The 20,587-nt window shown below is 41.9% G+C and overlaps 1 protein-coding gene across 1 annotated transcript in view; it reads left to right on the forward strand.

The window, feature by feature from the left end:
- Positions 1–17,560, forward strand: part of PALS1 (protein associated with LIN7 1, MAGUK p55 family member) — a 119,871-nt gene extending 102,311 nt beyond the window's left edge. Inside the window, exons 12-14 of the mRNA XM_068253321.1 lie at positions 3,948–4,150; positions 13,350–13,460; positions 16,497–17,560. Coding sequence (XP_068109422.1) covers positions 3,948–4,150; positions 13,350–13,460; positions 16,497–16,673 — 491 coding nt within the window. The 3' untranslated portion in view covers positions 16,674–17,560. The remainder of the gene's footprint in view (positions 1–3,947; positions 4,151–13,349; positions 13,461–16,496) is intronic.
- The last annotated feature ends 3,027 nt before the right edge of the window (positions 17,561–20,587 follow it).

The following is a 20,587-nucleotide window of genomic DNA, read 5'->3' on the forward strand; positions in this document are numbered from 1 at the left end:
CAGCAGGGCACAATGGATTATGCTGATGCGGCGAATTACACTGCGGGCCCGGGGACAATCAGTTATACATGGCAGCGGCTAACTACACAGCGGGGGCCAATCAGATTATACTGATGTAGCTAATTACACTGCGGGGGGCGGTGACACATGGCTGCCGATAACTACATAACACCCGGGCAATGCCCCCGGGTGGGGGGGGGGATAGCTGAGGACACAACAGGACAAGCTGCGGACACAGGGACAAACAGATTACACAAAAGGGACAAGCATAGCACATAGGGGGACAAGCTGAGGACACAGAGGGACAAGCAGAGGAAACAGGTAGACAAGCTGAGGACAGAACAGGACAGACATAGCACACAGGGGGACAAACAGAGGACACAGTTAGACAAGCCATGAACACAACAGGACAAGCATAGCACACAGGGACAAACAGAGGACACAGAGGAACAAGCATAGCACATAGGACAAACATAGGATACAGGGGCACAAACCAAGTACGATACAGGGGGACAGATAGGGACACAGGAAGACACAAGGGGCATAGGAGGACACAGGGAGACACACAAAGTACAGGAGGGCTATAATAATTGCTGTGAGAACATCCGCAAGATGCCCCTGGACCATAGACACACCAGGTTTGCTATATTTTTTTTCCCCCTGGTCTTTGCCCTCTAAACCTGGGTGCGTCTTATGGTCCGGGAGCGTCTTATAGTCCGAAAAATACGGTACCACTGAACATCACATTGCTACTTAAACTGCATTTACCACACTTTGTTTTGCTACAAACACTCATGATTTCTGTTTATCAATTGCATAAATTACATTTATCAGTTACATAAATTAAACAAGTACATTAGTTTCATATTTTGATAAATGTTCGAAAAATCTACAGTTCCATATACAGTATATTATATACACACTACATACTAAAAACAGTGTTTTCATCTTTTCATTATGTACATACTGTATATACACACACTTTCAGAATTCCACCCTTTTTTGTTGTTTAAACCAAAAACAAAGTTTGGTATGTACTGAGCAGTTTTATACAATTTATTCTGGTTGGTTACAAATTGACAATCCATCACAAACTATACAATTCTTCGTAAAGTTTGGCAGAATTTTCCAACAAGTCCAGTCATAAAAAAATTAAGAAAAATTGAAATTTCTGATTTTTTTCTCAATCAAAAACACAGTTTTCCGGTACAACTGATTGGTTTAGTCAAATTGTGGTAAAATTGAACAGAAACGTTTTTTAATGTTTGTCCACCTTAATAAATGGAAGATCAGTATAATCCCGAATGTGAAGGAAATGCTAAAGTTAACCTTCTACCAAAACTTCTGAATTGTACTTCTGTACTGGACTTCAGTTAGCAAAGTCCTTAAAGTAAGATAGATGCTATTTATTGGATAACTCAATCAACAGAACAAAAAAAATCACTTCTGGTGCCCTCCCCCTTGGTAAATACAAATGTTACATTTTCTAGCTGATTTGAACATTTGATTCGGCCGACTGTAAGTCAAGCATTTTAAGTGCACTCCTTTTCTTTTGATTTGTGTAAATTGTTGTGGAAAGAGAAACCTGCTGCGTTGGATCCAAGTTGACTGTTCAAATCTCAATTTGATCATTTTCAACTGGCGCTATTAAAAGCGATATAAACTGTCAGCTTGTCACATGGCTTAGACCAGTTTTCTAAGGGCTGGGACCCTCTAGGCATGCTTTGGCAGTGCTTGGCAATTGGCAAAGCAATATGCCAGTGGATCCCTATTGGGGAAATGGGGGTGGTGTTTCACTAGCAGTGTTGCGATTGCAAAATGTTGCTTGCAGCATTTTGGGTGTGATCCTGGTGCGATTGCTACAGTAGCCAAATTGTGATCACTGCAGGAAATCGCAGCACTTCCGCAAAGCATCCGTAGTGGGTCCCAGCCCTCAAGCTGGACACAAACATGGGTATGAAATGCACATACCTATATGTGACAAATCATTTTATTATCGTCCTTTTGTAGATTGTGTGTTCCACAAATTGTCTTCTTTTTGGATTTAAAATTGTCCATCAGAAATCATTTTAAATTATATCACCTTCTGCAGTAATTGCCATTAGTTTGGTGGTTTTAAAGTGAGCCTGAAGGGAAATAAAGGGCCCCATGGGTGGGTACTTTGGGGAAGCCTCTGGATCCTAAAGAGAGCCACCTGCACAGTATAGTGGAGCCCAATCCAATTGGTAAGCTGCTAGTGCGCCTGTACAGGTAGGCCCATGTTTTTGATAATAATAGTTTGGGGGTGCCAGCGCTACATCGGCCTAGCTGAGGAGGACAGGAGAAGCCTCATTTGGATTCAGAGGCTTCACCCTTCCGAGGTAAGTATCAGTTTGTTTTAGTTTTTAAAATCACAGATTCTCATTAAACTGTGAATTTTGCAGCACAAAGTTCCATGAGACCCAGATACACTAAGATACACTAGGATGGTGGATCTGCACCATCTGAAGGATTTCCTTAAAGAGAACCCGAGGTGTGTTTAAAGAATGTTATCTGCATACAGAGGCTGGATCTGCCTATACAACCCAGCCTCTGTTGCTATCCCAAACCCCACTAAGGTCCCCCTGCACTCTGCAATCCCTCATAAATCACAGCCGTGCTGTAAGGCTTTGTTTACATCTGTAGTGTCAGTCTCAGCTGCTCCCCCGCCTCCTGCATAGCTCCGGTCCCTGCCCCCGTCCCTTCCCTCCAATCAGCCAGGAGGGAAGGGATGCAGGCGGGGACTGGAGTTCTGCAGGAGGCGGGGAGAGCAGCAGACTGACACTATAGAGATAAACACAGCCAGCTCTGAAAAGCTGTTTGTCAGCAGTGTGGCTGTGATTTATGAGGGATTGCAGAGTGCAGGGGGACCTTAGGGGGGTTTGGGATAGCAACAGAGGCTGGGCTGTATAGGCAGATCCAGCCTCTGTATGCAGATAATATTCTTCAAACCCACCTCGGGTTCTCTTTAAAGGACTTACGAGGCCAACCTATACAAAAAAAAGTAAAAAAAGTTAAGTACCTGCGTCTCTTTAATAGACACGGAGGACGCCATCCGCGCCCTCCGTGTCGTTCCGCCGGGTCCCCGCCATTTAATAGCCCCCCCGGCCGGTCACGACCGCAGGGCCCGGGTCGGGCTCTCCTGCCTCTGCCAACATGGCCGCCGGAGCTGGCCGCGGCTGCGCAGTCCGCACAGCCGCGAGTGCGGCTGCGCAGCTCTAGGGCCAACCCCCCGATCCACGCTACAGTAGCGTGGATCGGGGGGTTGGCCCTAGAGCTGCGCAGCCGCACTCGCGGCTGTGCGGACTGCGCAGCCGCGGCCAGCTCCGGCGGCCATGTTGGCAGAGGCAGGAGAGCCCGACCCGGGCCCTGCGGTCGTGACCGGCCGGGGGGGCTATTAAATGGCGGGGACCCGGCGGAACGACACGGAGGGCGCGGATGGCGTCCTCCGTGTCTATTAAAGAAACGCAGGTACTTAACTTTTTTTACTTTTTTTTGTATAGGTTGGCCTCGTAAGTCCTTTAAACTTGCTACTCCTATATCGAGCCTGATATTGCTTTTTTTTCCTTTGTAATGAAATCTTTTATTTCAGATTGGGTGATTCTTTGAATGCCGGGAGAAGGCTATGTGTGAAATTCTCACAGCCTTTCGTATGGGGTAGTTTGCATTCCTCTTTTAGGATCTTCAGATTTTTCTTTGGTTTGGTTTTTAGTCAATCAGTTTTTGGGTTTGTTCCTTCTTACATTCTTGATGTGATCATTAGTTGTCAAATTTCTGTCACTGTTGACTTAAGTTGATACTCCAGGTAGATGTTTCGGTCACTCACATTATTGTTGCACCTTTTGTTTTGGCTTTATTATTGTATGGTTTTAATGTTAACTATGGTAATGTTTGCTCATATTCATGGACACCTTCTGTGCCGATTTTAGATACATCTCGAAGCCGGCGAGAAAATGAAATTGCGGGACGGGATTACCACTTTATTTCAAGACAGACGTTTGAAACTGATATAACGGCTGGCAAATTTATAGAACATGGAGAGTTTGAGAAAAACATGTACGGGACCAGTATTGATTCAGTGAGACAAGTTATTAATTCTGGAAAGATTTGCCTTTTAAGTCTTAGCACACAGGTAAGTAGTCCTAAAACTAAACTTCACACTTTATTTTTACAGTGTTATGTTAACCATGAGCTGAAGTGAAAACGTTGACTTGTTTATAACTGTTTCTCAACATTTCATGGGTATTTTCCCCTTTTGAAAGCCTATGCTGGCCAAGTACCCCCAATATGGTAAAAACTATCTCAAGTACCTCTTGATACAGATACACTTAAAAGTGGTACTTGATAATGGTTTCTAAACCGTTTCCAAGCGTTTGCTATTGTTTTTAATTAGCTGAAATACTAGTTTGGCTGTTGTTTGAATAGAATTTGTTATTTTCTGAAACCATAAATCTATTAAACTTAATTTAATACATCAAGCCCAAGTACCTTCTGGACCCATCAGAAGTACCCCCAGGGGTATGCGTACCACATGTTGAGAACCTAGGTATTACACCATTTATTACTACACTGGAGCAGCATTTTCAGTCTGCTGCATTAGCTGATAAATTGTATCATCCTTTATAAACCATACAGTCCATATCCAAAGTCATACACAGTCCGGAAGTATCTGCGTTTTTCTGTTGCTGTCCAATCCCTATGCAAAGATTGTGTTGTTCAGAGAGATCATTCTCCTAAAATACTAGAGAGACTATAATGTTCTGTGGATACATTGGTACAGAGTAGGCAAGCTCTAGGTGTGCAGGTGCATGGTACACACCAACAAACGCAAGACATGCCAATGTACTCACTGCCAGTGTATGGTTAGTAATAAGAGAAAATCAGCAAATGAAAATCTCCAAAAGAGCCAATGTCAGACCAGTATCATATGCCGTAATAGAAACATTTGGACTATCTTCTGAAATCTGTGGGTAAAACGAATTATGCATTACTAACTGGAGATTGTTTAATCAAGTCAGTACCAGCGGTCTCTTTAGGGCCCAGAGACTGCTGGTACAAAAAAAGGGCCTACCTACTTCACACGGATCCGCCGATCACGCTCCTCTCTTGTCGCTGAAGCTCACTGGCTCTGCTGTGGCTATGATGGCAGAGCTCTGTGAGCTGGTCAGGAGCCGATTTCATTGGCTCCTGACCCTGTGATCAATGTGAGCCAACGAGATTGGCTCACATTGGTGGTGCAGCTGAGCCAGTTAAGGAGACGAGGAATGTGTATGAGCATGTAAATTCATAGCAAAGAGCAGTCCATGTTTGTAAACCTGTTCACAGTTGAACTCTGTACATTTGTTTATATTGCATCTGTATCACTAATCAATATGTGTTCAGTGTCCTTGTGGAGGAGATGGCAGTTCAGGTAGTAGCTGAGGGATATGAATCTCTGCTAGCTAGAGATGGAGGAAAAAACTATACAGTTGGCCCTAACATTCTCTGCACTATTTGCTTACGGAGTGGACAATAGTGTGGAGCTAGGCACCATATTGGGTCACTGTTGTGGGTGAAGTACTGTAATTGAGTACACTTGAAAGAGGGAGATTTCTAGTGAAACACTATAATTGAGGGAACTTTGTAATGGTTGAGACTATAATGGAGGGAGCATCATAACTTTGAAATATTAATGAAGGGCCAACAAAAAAACTACAATGAGGCCAATAAAATGGGGGAAAACCTACCGTTAACTCCTCAGCATATTTACTGATTTCTCAGGTAAAAAAATGGTACATTAATTTACCTTCTCACCTAATAATAAAGTTCCCTGATAAAACAATGTATCCTTCACTCAGGCACGCACTTGCACCTGGCTGGAGACCCAGGAAACCTGGCTAGAAGCAAAAAGATAGTGTCCAAAAAAGCTCTGAAATCCCCTACTATATACTGCTCACAGGTGCAGGATCCAGTTTGCCAGACAGAACATGGTAGAAGGGAGTGTGAGATCCACAGACTCTGGATTGAAGTATAAAACCGGTAATTTTTATTGGTACAAAAGGACAGACGCAGGAAACCATTCCATCCACAGGATCAACTGATGCGTATCAGGCTCAAGATATGCCCGTAATCCTAGTTGCAATGAACCTGCAAAAAGGTAGAGTCTATGTAGGTAGAGTTTATGGGTGGTAAGAAAGGACCACCCACCCAAAGACAGAATGACACATTCTGATTTAATGTAGACAAAAGCAAAGAAAACAGGCACTGCAGTCGCAAGTGTCAGGTTCAGTAACTGTAGACTGGCTGTAAACAGCAATCGGATGCTTTATAGCAGGAATAGCGTGCTTAAATCCACATAAAATACATAATATTAAATAGACACATACATATGCATATAAAAAATAAAACGCATTATTAAAATGTAAATATGTCTATACATAGACAATAATAAGACACCCAGCAGCCTACTAAAGAAGAAGAAAAGTGAGATTATAGCAAGAAAATAAAGGATGGGGGGGGGGGGCATAGGACCAAAAAAGGAAAAAAGAGAAAAAGGCGGGAGAAAAAAAAAGAGGAACAGACCTGAGCAGAAGTCGTACACTAAAGTCCCACTGAGCATTTAAACCTGCTGGAGTGCGAGTGCCCGTAAGGTGACTCTAAAAGGCCTCACCTCGCAGGAGGAGCCTCTGGAGATCCTCTCTAGCCGAGCACAATACCCTTTTAATCCCCTGAATGGTAAAAAAAAAAAAAAAAAAGTCATGTCACCCTGGTGGCAAAGTTCAAAGTGTTTTGAAACTGCCGACTTTTTAAAGGTTTTCCAGTTTACCCCACAATGTTCACCAATACGTGAACGCAAATTTCGACCAGTGCAGCTGACATATTGCATGCAACAAGTCATGCAAGAAATCACATAGATCGCATTCTTAGTGTCACAGTTCACATATTGCTTAATGGGAAAGGATTATTGGGCAGCGTAAGAGAAAATAGAGGTTCCCCTGCAATGATGAACGCAATAGGGACATGTGGAAAAACCACAGGGGTAGGAACCCACCGTGGCTAGAAGCTTGAGGCACCAGCCTTTGGTGCCACGCCTTGGTGACATTACCTTTGGTATCACAGATTGAACAAAGTATTCAAAGGATTATGCTTTTAGGCTGGTTTCACAGTGGGACGTTAAAGTCCCACGTTACAGCAGCCGGTAACGCAGCCTAACTCACAGCAAGGATAAATCAATGGGCTGTTCACAGTGCCCACGTTGCGTTACATAGTAACGCAGCACGTTTAAACAAAGCGCTGCATGCTGTACGCTATACTAGGCTAAGCAGCGTTAGACTGCTTGCACATGCTCAGTAATGCTGGAGGAGGAGGAGGTCTCCATGCGGCCAGCCACATGGCTAATTAATATTCACTGCACTGTGGAGACTCGTGGTAGGACTGTAGTGTTGTCCGGATCATGAACGAATCGTTCATTTGGACAGCGAGGAGAACGCCAGCGCATACCACTAAGGCTGCATCTGAAATGGCCACCAGCTCAGTGTGTAGCACCTAAATAGATTTTCTGCACACTTCGCATTCAATTCATATGCAAATCTGCTACTACTTATTATGCAAACAGGAAACTCAAGAGGAGGGGCTGCGAGCAGCTAACCTGATAGTTACATAGTTCGTTCATTTGATCCGGATCTTTTTTGTGAGTCGAATCATCCGGATCATCACAATGAAAGATTCAGTTCACAGTCGATGTCTGTCTGGAAGAAACAGGAACATACAGAATGTACAGTGCAGGGAAAGTCCTGTCCTGCTAGTAATTTCACCCAGTCTGCTTCCCTAGTAAAATGATTCGGTTCAAAGATCCAGATCTTTTCAATGATCTGATTCAAATGATCCGAATCCTTAAAAATATCCGGACTTCCTATCACTAACCTGGAGTGGCTGCTTTGAGAGCTGCATAACGCGGCTCAATCTGACATCCAACTTCAACACCACCATGCGTTGCGTTAGGGGCATGTTATGCGACCATAACGTCCCCTAAAACGCAACGTCTTGGTGGGAAAGTAGCCTTATACAGAACAGATGCTACATTTCTTTTTCTTTTTGAAAGAGCAAGAATTACTAAATCCAACTAAATTACAGTTGCATAAGAAATAATGGTCTCTAAGCCCGCAGAACAGCTGTGAATCTTTGTTTCCAATTTAATCTTTCCCACTGATTTAACATTCATCAGCAGTAATGGACAACTGTATTTTTAAAGCATTCTTTGCAATGTCCTTTTCAGCTCTAAATAGAGTTCCAAATGAAAACTGTTATTTTCTTGGCAAGCTGGTATACAATTGTGTGATGTATTTTGCATATTTCATGCATTGATCTACTTTTGTATAATTTCTGGAATGTAGCAACTTGGCTAGTTCCCACATTAGTTTAAAGTCCAACTCCCCCAAAAGCTCAGTTGGACACAGGAAGCTCACTGTCCCAATAGCAACCAAAAGATCATGTTCCTAAAATATATAGAGACTAGTAACACAGCGGTGAACAGGCTGCGAATCAAGCACTGCCCACATATACACAATAGTGCCACATGATCAAATAGTCAACTGTCAAAAACACAAGTGTTGGGAGAAGATCCCAGGCCCACCCAGACAGGCCCAGCATGTAGTTTGGCACTAGAGATGTTCATGTCCATCACATCCAAGAGACCCCCTCCCCCAATCTGTCTGTCTTTGTGGACAAACTGCAGCACTTATGATATACCAAATATTCTGGCGTATAAGACAACTGGGCGTATAAGACAACTCTCAACTTTTCCAGTTAAAATATAGAGTTTGGGACATACTCGCTGCATTAGACTACCCCTCTCTTCCAACGCACACCAAATAAAAATTAAAAAAACATATACTGGTGCTATGTATGAACAGATACTGGTGCTATGTATGAACAGATACTGGTGCTGTACTGTATGTGGTACCCAGTATATGAAAATATATAGGCGGATAGACTGGTTGGATTGGTCAACTCTCCCTAATCGGATTGGTAAGCTCTCCCTGTTTATAAGAGAGGTATGGAAGAATAGATTGCGTTGTGCCCATAAAACACGCCTCTTTCATCCGTCTGGCCCACCCTTGTATTCTATTTACCTCCTCCTCTGCCTCTCAGATCTCACACACGTGCGCCTGCACCGCTTCATTACATTCCTCAGCAGCGAGATCTGAGAGGCAGTAACAGGATAGGGCGTATCACCCGGCATCAATGACAACCGGCGTATAAGACGACCCCTGACTTTTCAGAAGATTTTCAAGGGTTAAGAAGTAGTCTTATACGCCAGAATATACAGTATTTCCTCACTCTGTTTGGGCATATTTTCTTCCTCATTTGGGCTTATAGTTGTGCTCATAATTTTACATACCCCTGGCAGAATGTATAAGATGTTTATCACACTTTATAGAATGTTGACTGATCAGACCAAACCTATTTTATGTACCTTTAACCTCCTGGGGGATACAATTATATCGCCCAGGAGGTGGCGCAGCACTATTTTTTTAAATTTTTTTATTTTTTAAATCATGTAGTGAGCCCAGGGCTCGCTACATGATATCCGCTGTGCAGCGGCATCCCCCCACCCCCTCCAATCGCCTCCGGCAATCAAAGCAAACAGGAAATCCCGTTCAGAACGGGATTTCCTGTTTGGCTTCCCCCGTCGCCATGGCGACGATCGGGATGACGTCAACGACGTCGTGACGTCAGAGGGAGTCCCGATCCACCCCTCAGCGCTGCCTGGCACTGATTGGCCAGGCTGCGCACGGGGTCTTGGGGGAGGGGGGGGGGAGGGGCACGGCGGGTAGCGGAGAATCAGCGCGGAGCGGCGGCGATCAGTATATACACACAGCTAGCAAAGTGCTAGCTGCGTGCAACAAAAAAAAAATTGTGCAAATCGGCCCACCAGGGCCTGAGAAATCCTCTGTGGCGGCTTACCCCGAGCTCAGCTCGGGATTATCCCCCAGAGGGTTAAATGAATCATATTAATCTATATGATATCACAGAATAGCAGAACCATTTAACAAAACCTAGTAATAAGAAGAACATTGGGATGGTTCTTGTTGATATGTCTGCATACCCTGAAGCCTTGTACACATGTCACCAGGATCTCTAGCAGAATGTTCTGTTTGATTCTCCAGCATAACACATGTGCTTAAACTTGAATTTGTTACCTAGCAGTCTGGTGAGATATAGGTCTATGATACCTGACAGGATGGCACATGTGCACATTTTCTCTTCGATGATTATTCGTCTACTGTTGCAGCCGCTGCTTGCTTGCTTATGCATGCACAGATTTACTTTTGTTTGGATGGCACCTATACACATTATTTTTTTAAACTTTCTCTTAGGCTTGATTCACACATAAATCTGTACATTTCTGGTCCATTACTGCCCTGCCAGCTATGCATCTGTTTTCTATCAGTTTTCTCTGACTGGACCGGAAATGTACACCTTTTATGTGTAAACACACACATAGAAACATACGAAACTAACAGGAGTGGGAATGGACAGATTTATGTGTGAACACAACCATAGAAATGCATGCCAACTGTAAAAACATGACAGGCCAGGACTGGACACCCTTTTATGTGTGAACCAAGCCGCCTTCTGCAGTTGAAGTACTGCTTAGTTCGTGCATGATGCTGTGGACTGTGCTAAATCCTGTATGGGGGCTTAATATGCAACCAGCCAATGTACAAGGACATGCTCCATATGCTAACGCTAACAACTGCTCGATTGTCATCTTTTTGTGCCTGTTTTATTTTATTATATCCTCGAGACATCTTCCCCAGTGCTGTACGGTGCATAGTCATCTACTTTAGAGGAGCTCAGTCAAATTTCAGCCACAGTTGTAACGTAGTGTTCCCACCAAACTTGATGGGAGGAAGCAGTCAACCTAAGGGCCCTTTTCCACTAGCAATCGCTAGCGTTCGCGCTGAACGCTAGCGATTGCGATTCAGCAAAAGTGCTACATTTCCCGGCGATTACCCGACGTTTGCGATCGCGATTTTGCTATGCACCGCATAGCAAAATCACGGCAATAATCGTTCCGCCGCGCGTTCGCGTCAGTGTCAAACGAATCGCGGTAGTGGAAATAACCTACCGCGATTCCTATGTTATTTAGCAAACCCTAGCGATTGTAAAATCGCTAGCGGTTTGCGATTCAGCTAGTGCAAACGCGCTAGTGGAAAAGGGCCCTTACAATGTTTTGATGTTGGAGCAGGCTTACACAAACACTGAGAGAACATAAATACTTTCCTGGTTGATATTAAAATCTAGATAGACGTGAACACACCCACTTGAAAATTGCACTTTCTTTTTTATCATATGCGCTGTGATTAATTTTTTCAGACATTTATTAAGAGGTCTGGATTATTTTGAATAAAATAGGAATAATAACCTAGTCCTGAGTTGCGAGGGAATTTGTAGTGTAGTTTTTCCTGAGAATTTGTACTGTAGTTTTGTCATGTGTAGGAAACAAAACATTTTGTAACTGTGAAGTCCTATTTGCCGCTACAAACCTTTTCAAAGGCATGTGTTGTGCTTAAAGGGAACCTAAACTGAGAAGGATATGGATTTTTCCTTTTAAAATAATACCAGTTGCCTGACTGTTCTGCTGATCCTGTGTCTCTAATACCTTTAGCCATAGCCCTGAACAAGCATGCAGATCAGGTGCTCTGACTAAAGTCAGACTGGATTGCTTGGTTCAGGTGTGTGATTCAGCCACTACTGCAGGCATATAGATCAGCAGGATGCCAGGCAACTGGTATTGTTTAAAAGGAAACCTCCATTTCCCTCTCAGTTTAAGTTCCCTTTAAAGAATAAAGCAATAAGCAATTGTTTAATAGAGCTCCCAAAGGGCAGAACTTGCGGTAGGCTTGAATGTTTACAGTTGTGTTATGCTTGGTCAGCCTCTTGGTTCAACAAGAAATTTTGAAACAACCTTAAATTGTCACCAGAGCATTTTCTTGTGGAATTTTAGGGAGACGCTCTTGGTCTCCCACATGTGGAATAATACATTCCTCAGATAAATAACAAGGGAGAGGTCAGCTAATATAAACATGAAGACAGTTTTCTCTGAGGTTAGCAAGGTCAGCTGCCCAAGATTGCTGACAGCCAAGTATGTTCATTTGTTGATGCATTTTGAGAAGTGACCATGCTCCTGAGGCATGTCCAGCTAAACAATGCCATAATCTGTTAGAGTAGCTTTTTACTGTGTACTTATTTGTTTTATTTTGTATGTTCTTACAAATTTGCATATTCAGCAGTGATGCACCGTGGGATACTCCAACCTGAATAATCACAAATACCATCTATTTTAAGAAGGCAAACTTCTGTTTTTACATAGCATTTTAGTAAGGAGGCTTTTCGGTCTCTTTCAGCCCCTTACATACACTCCTAGGAGTTCTGGTTCACCATGAGCCTGCTGGGTAATCTGTAATGACCATTGATCTTACTGTGCTGTATTAGCCACTGTTTCCACTGGCTGTGGATTCAGCTCCCGTTTGCCTCTGCTACTGTCACACGAAAACTACAGCCTATTAATTTCAGTAGGCTGCTTCCGATTCGTGGGAGTCAGAGCGGGATCGCGCTTGCATAATTTTTTTCAGACATCGTGTCCAGACCCCCATTGCCATGCATAGGAACGGCTGTGGAATCTGGGGGGAATCACAGCTGCATTGGTGCCGTATCCATCTTGCTGATGGACACTGCATTCCAGGGGAAGCAGACCTTAGGGTATGGCAGCTGTTACACGGTCTGTAGAAGAGAATATAGTAAGAACGTACTGTTGGCTGTTGGCCACTTTGTTATCGCGGTAAACCTGTCTTAGTCACTGTGTTCTTCAGATGATCCTAGAGAGCAAAGTGGCTAATTTATAAGGATAACCAGTGCAATGTTAGGTGTTTTCCATAGTATCCATTCAAATTCCACTTTTCACTCTAATGTGCACTATTGGGGCTGGTTGACCTGGGCATTTTTGCTGTGTTTCAAACGCTGCGTTTTTTGGGATCTACCGCTGCCCCATTCATGTGAATGGGAGTGTTCAGAGCTGGCTTTTGCAGGCTTTCATGAAAGCCTGGTGGTAGATCCCAGCGTTGCGCCTCTTCTTGCGGTAAACGACAGGAAACAAGTGCAGAGACCCAAACCGCTAGCCTTGAAAGCTTCCCAAAAGCCTTCAAAAGCTAGCGTTTGAACGCCGCGCCGAGCAAAAGCTCAGCAGACGTCCGTGTGAAACAGCCCTAATATTGTCATGGGGAATCTTATATCATTTTAAGCATTTGGTGCCTGAAAACTCACATGATTTTTTTTTTCATTGACAGGCTTTGAAAGCATTGCGGAATTCAGATTTGAAACCATACATCATTTTCATTGCTCCGCCTTCCCAGGAGAGATTGCGCGCATTACTAGCAAAAGAAGGCAGAAATCCTAAGGTAAGGCAGACTAACTAATTCGATCCATATAAAATACCAGGGCTGTGGAGTTGGTACAAAAATAATTCAGCTCAGACTCCTTCGTTTAAGAAACCTCTGACTCCAACTCTGAGTCTGAGCCATTTTAAGTACCTGGAGTCTGACTCCTCAACTCCCTAGTCTAAGGCCACATACAGACATCAGACCATAGTCTTTAGAAAATGAAAGATCAAAGACCAATCTTACCACCCTTCATGTAGTATAAGAGCCATACTCTACACAGTCTTTTCTATGGAGCTAAACTCCACATCAGAAAAAAATCATTGCAAGATGCTGCACACACAGATGCTGTACAGACACAAAAGATCAGTATCTGCAAAAGATCTGTTCCTGCCAAAAATCCATTCCTGCAAATTGCAATGATAGTCTATGAGATCTGCAGATCATCATACACACATGATTTAACTGACATTCATCTGCAGATCAGATCCACCAGGATGAATTTTCAGATCTGCAGATCTGCAGATGAATGTCAGTTAAATCATGTGTGTATGATGATCTGCAGATCTCATAGACTATCATTGCAATTTGCAGGAATGGATTTTTGGCAGATACTGATCTTTTGTGTCTGTACAGCATCTGTGTGTGCAGCATCTTGCAATGATTTTTTTCTTATGTGGAGTTCAGCTCCATAGAAAAGACTGTGTAGAGTATGGCTCTTATACTACAGGAAGGGTGGTAAGATTGGTCTGTGATCTTTCATTTTCCAAAGACTATGGTCTGATGTCTGTATGTGGCCTAATACTTACCAGGGCTGTGGATTTGGCACAAAAATCCTCCAACTCGGACTCCCGACTCTGACTCATCAGTTTATGAAACCTCCAACTCCAGGTACCCAAAATTGCTCTGACTCCTCGACTCCAACTCCCGACTCCACAGCCCTGTAAAATACAGTGAGGTGGCTTTAGTAAAACTTCAGCCACATGATTTGCTGTTTAGGAAAAACGACATAAAAATAACAAATAAGTGTTTGTTCATTCAAGTTTACTGTGCTTTTTTTTAAAGACCATCTCTACCCAACAGTTTTCATTTTGTTTTGAATAGTTTAAGAGTTACAAATCCTGTTAGACTTTTACTATTGTCAATGTCCTTGGGGAGAAATTCCTTTTCCTGTCTAAACAGGAAGAAGTAAATAATCAACCAGTGTAAACACTAATGGAAAAATAAATATTTGTAGCACGAATAAGCTGTAAAACCTCCTGACAGGATTTCAGTGTTGACCCCCTTTTTCTTCCCTTATTACCATGGACTCAAGTTCAAGCAAAAGTCTAAATTTGCCCACTTATGATGCAATCTTAATTGTACAATATTACCAAATCTATGTAGTAAAAAGGTAAATTGAGTGATTATATTTTGCATGCATTGTTTAGATAGTCCCTCATGTTACATATAAATGGTAAGATGTTATCATTAGGGAAACTTTGGTTCTAACCCTTGCCCACTTAATGTGGAATTAAATCTGCACTTGAATTAGCCTTAAGGTGGCCACACGATACAATAAAATTATCCAATTTTACAGTAATTCGATAAAAACGATCGGATCTGCCGAAAAGATCGAAAGCTTTTTTTTGTTTGTTTCCATTCGACTGAAAAATCCAATTGGATTTCCCATTTTCTTTGATTTTTATCGATCCGGAATGCCAGATATTTTTCTTCAATCTTTCTAAAGATTGTATGGTGTGTTAGATTGTCAACTTATTAATATACACAACCTAGCAATTTTGTCAGTTTCCAATCATTTTTTATCATAATTGGGGAAAAAATAAACATAGGTATCTGGTACATTGGTCATAAATTTTGAAATGTTATAATCAGTCAGAAACATTTATTGCAATTCTTAAATTGAACAGATATTTAAAAATTTGTATGGTGTGTGGCTACCGTTAGACACTCTTAAAGGGAATCTGAAGTGAAAATAAACTTATGATATAATGATTTGTATGTGTAGCACAGCTAAGAAATAGACCATTAGTAGCAAAGATATGAGTCTAATTCTGTTTGCAGTACAGGAAGAGTTAAGAAACTTCAGTTGTTATCTATGCAAAAGAGTTTCTCTGAGCTCTCCGACAATCTTTGGTCGGCTACAGTGTTATTTTCTGAAGCACTTATACATTAAAGAAACAGTGAAAGACCTCTTCAGATAAGCTTTTACTGCAGGAAAGTTCAGAGTCATTAGCTTTGCTCTGTTTTCATAGCTTAAAGAGAACCCGAGGTGGGGATCTTAGAATAAAATCTATACACAGAGGCTGGGTCTGGCTATAGTGCCCAGCCTCTGTTGCTAGTTGAATCCCCCCTAAGTCCTCCCCTGCTCTCCGCTCTCCCCCATAAATTATAGCCGCGCTGTCGACACGCAGCGCGTCGCAGCGGGCTATGTTTATCTCCCTAGTGTCACTCACGCCGCTCCCCCCGCCTCCTGCAGAGCGCTGGTCCCCGCCCCATCCCTTCCCTCCCCGCTGGTTGGAGGGAAGGGACGCAGGCGGGGACCGGCGCTCTGCAGGAGGCGGGGGGAGCGGCGTGAGTGACATTAGGGAGGTAAACATTGCCCGACAGCCCGGCTGTAATTTATGGGCTAGAGCGGAGCGCAGGGGGAACTTAGGGGGGATTCAACTAGCAACAGAGGCTGGGCACTATAGCCAAACCCAGCCTCTGTGTATGAATTTTATTCTAAGATCCCCACCTCGGGTTCTCTTTAAAATGTGTGTAGTTTGTAAACTGTAAATATTAGAGAATGATGCATTGTTACAAAATAAGCTATATAACTGAAAATAAAAATGACTCTCTTCTTTGCTACTATTGTTCTATTCATTCTATGTACTACTCATACAATTCATTATATCATAAGTTGTTTTTTTTCCCCTTCAGCGTCACTTAACTAGTGAACATAGGTGATCCCAGATAGGATTATATTCCACCAATATATCTAAAGTGCACTGCTGTCAAAGAACTGAGTTGGGAGACTTCACTGATTTTACAATTTGCTTTTCTTTTCTTTTGCAGCCAGAAGAACTGAGAGACATTATTGAGAAAGCGAGAGAAATGGAGCAAAATAATGGGCACTACTTTGACACAGCTATTGTGAATACTGACCTAGATAAGGCTTATCAAGAACTACTTCGGCTAATCAATAAACTGGACACAGAACCTCAGTGGGTTCCATCTTCGTGGTTGCGATGAAATCGGATCAGTTGAAGGGGTTGCAGTGTTAATTTTCAAATGCTGAAGAGCCAGTTCAGTTCTATTTTTAGATAATATTTTTTTAAAACCTAAGTTACGAAATGTGATAGAAAGGATTATTAATTGGCTAGCCGTCACCTCAGATGTAGCCTTCCAGGACCCAGAAGATATTTGTGTATTTGCAGACATCACTAACAGATGAAATATTTATCGATATACGTAACTACAGTCACTTCTGAATGGGGCATGGATGCCGTGCATGGGATAAATGCTAGATTTAGCATTACGCTTCCTGTATTGTACCAGTATGGAGAGGACAATTTTACTTTTTATAGAAATGTAATTTTTCACTTTAAAACTCAAACGTAAGTTTGTATATAATGCATATTGTTCAGAAACGCTAACAGTGCTCGTAGGATCTGAAGAAAAAAAGATTTCTACAGCAAGTGATAGGTTGGTCAGGTTTATTGTTACACTGTTTAAAACAAAACAAAAACATAGGCCCATATCCTGGCTGCTCAGTTAGCTGGTCCCCAGTGGTGAGTAGCATCGTATGGCCTTTGTTGCTGATCATACCCAGGAAGATCACTTTAAAAGACGTCACTGGGAATTTCTTATAACTGGATGTACATACGATATTATAGATTGTGTTTTAGCAATATGATATAGAAATCTTCACGGCAGATCACATGCTGGTGTGTATAAACCCTGCCACTATTTTTAAACCAGCGCAAAGTCTGTGCTCATGATTTGGGACTTGAAAACTTTCCATTTTCTAATCACAACTCATACCAGCAATCAATTCTTATTTTACAAACTGCAAAGAATGTAAACTTTTTTGTTTTTTGTTTTTTTGTTTTCTTCAAATAAACTTGGGTTACACAGTTGCTCAGGTAATGAACTTGATCAAGATATGACACTATTCTGTTCCCTGTCATCTGAAGCCACGGATATAGCTGACGTGAATCGCATTGTGTATGTTTAGTTGGATGTTGAGAAGGGTGAGACTTGGGTGCTGGTCCGGACACATATGCAGCTTGATCACTTAAAGTAAACCTGAGGTGATAATAAACTGATGAGATAACCAATTATATTTATTCTCCTCCTAAAAATTTTACTTTGTTTCCCATTGTTTTATTTTATATTTACACATTTATAAAGCAGGTTGAATGTTCTACTGTCTCTAATCAATAACAGCCTATTAAGCGTCAGAATTAAAATACATGAACGATTGAACAAATTTTTTTTCGTATTTCTCCCTGGTCTCAGAGGTTTTATTCTGCCAGGAAATGTTTTATGGCTGTAATTAGCTCATCAGTGATTACTATATTCCCGACAAGACAGATGCTGTCACTTCCATGCCTAGAAATTAACTCTTTCAGGCAGCAATGTAAAACAGCCTGGTTATTAACCACTCCCCCTCCCCCCGAGAGGAGTAACTACGTCTCTCTGCATTTCCCCATTTCTTCTGGCAGGGACGTAACTACTACATCCTTTGCTGCGTGCACTCTCACTCTTCCCCCCGCGTTGGTTACCACCACCGATCTCTAGATGGGAGATCCATGAATGGGAACATAGATCAATGAATGGGAACTTAGGTCAATGAATGGGAACTAAGTCCCTGTGTGAATGACCACGGCCATCAATGAGATTGCGCCGTCATTCACAAAAAAGTTACTTACATGTCCACGCATTACGTCCTGTTTGCGTAGTAAAAATGCGCATAGGAAAGTTATGCGCGAGGACATCTTCTGGCCAAATAGTAAAATTACATCTGCAAACTGTTTTTATTGACATTTTTTACATTTAAAATTAACCCCTTACCTCCCACACTGCCCAATAGTTGCCCCCAATTTTTTTGTAAAAATAAAAAAATATACAATTTAAAAAAATACATAAATAGTTACCTTACGGCCTGAACTTTTTAAAATATGTAAGTCAAAAAGTGTATTACTGTTACTTTTAAAATTACTGGCTTGTAATTAGTGATGGGCTAAAATTTTTAACATTTTAATAACCTGGACAAATTGGCAAATAAAATGTGGGTTTTAATTTTTCATATTTTTCCTGTTAAAACGCAGTTAGAAAGTACCACCAAAGAAAGCCTAATTAGTGGCAAAAAAAACAAGATATAGATTGTTTCGTTGTGATAAGTAGTAATAAATTTATAGGCGAATTAATTGAAGGATCGCTGACAGGTGAAAATAGATTTTGTTTTTTTAAGGGGAAAAACCCTTGGAGGTGAGGTGGTTAATATGTTTTGTATATACACGTTTATCTCATCATGTGACCTATCGCCTTGGATACACTTTAATCACACAAAAGTAAAGAACATTCTTGTCTATTGCAGTACAGTATAACATTTAAGCTATAGGCAACAATCTTTTTTAATGTTATGTTAAGGTTTGGCTCTCTAAAGCTGCTGCTATTTGTTCAAATAAGTACCCAGTACACGTGAAAGTACCAGTTATATGCTGTAGATTCCATTAACCAACAATCTAGGCTGTGTAATCATAACAGAATGAATTCAGGTCCATACATCAAGGACAAGATACCTGACTCTAGTGCAGCTTGAATGGGGCCTAATGGGAAACCACGGTGTAACAATCTCAATTTGTTTTTATGTCCATGTTTTTTGTGGTTGTGTATAGATTTTCTATTTTATCCCTGTAAGTAACGTTTATTGAAACTGATCATATCATATGCACATATATTGAAAGGAGTACACTGAAACTTTTTTTTTCTTAACCTCAGAAACTGCAGTATCTTTATAGTGTGATTACTAACTGACGTATGTATAGAATCTTCAGAATAGGCACTACTGTGTATGAGAGATTTTTAGTTTACCGTTTTTATTGCTCTTATACATTTTGATGGTGCTGACTTTTTTTCAGGCAATCTGCCTGCTTGGAAGGCTGGACCTGAGCCCATATGCTGCCAGTAACAATGCCAGACAAGACTTCAGACAAACACTTGGTAAAGCAGGAGGCGGTGTTTGGTTCAAAGGCTTGGGGTGGGTAAAGCCCTGTACAATCATTTAGTTCATGATTGTTTCGGGTGACAGTGTGCCCACCAGATTTTACAAGAGGCATTGCGTTTGATTATTTTTTGCTGCAAATTTTACAACTGCGCCTATGCAGTAGCCATGACCACAACTGTGGCTGCGGATCAGAACTACAGAACTACTGCGAGCGAACATCAGAACTACAGCGAGAAACCTAATGAACTGCTAGGGGCTGGAAGTAGTTCCAGGTAAGTAAATATCCCCTCCCCCCTCTTCCCACCTCAGATATCCTTTAATGCATTGGAGGAAAATGATCACCAGGAAAGCCAGGCAATTAGAATTATTTAAAAGGAATTAAGAATGACGGCGTCAATATCCATCCTATTCCAGAGTCCCTTCAAAATCCTAAAAGAGGCCCCTTGATGTTCTTATTCTGATTCTCTTACAAAACATATAGACGCATAGTTAAAGGAAACCTGGAGCGAGCGGGATATGGGAGCTGCCATATTTTTTTTCTTTTTAAACAATACCAGTCCTGCTGATATCTTCGGCTGCAGTAGTGTCTGAATCACACCAGAAACAAGAATGCAGCTAATCTTGTTGAATCTGACAATAATGTCAGAAACACCTGATCTGCTGCATGCTTGTTCAGGGTCTGTCGCTAAAAGTATTAGAGGCAGAGGATCAGCAGGGCTGCCAGGCTACTGGTATTGCTTAAAACGAAATAAATATGGCAGCCTGCATATTACACACACTTCAGGTGTCCTTTACGTGCCTCAATACTTCCATGTATCTACTTTGTGGACTGTCATCACTGTTTAAAGATCCTGAAAGTTATCCTGTTGCACAGCATTCTGATTCTGTTTCCGAGGCAATGTGAATTCATTGCCTCAGTTGGTGTTTGCAAAGA

The sequence above is a fragment of the Hyperolius riggenbachi genome, chromosome 9 (assembly GCF_040937935.1).
Source record: "Hyperolius riggenbachi isolate aHypRig1 chromosome 9, aHypRig1.pri, whole genome shotgun sequence".
NCBI classification, from domain to species: Eukaryota; Metazoa; Chordata; class Amphibia; order Anura; family Hyperoliidae; genus Hyperolius; species Hyperolius riggenbachi.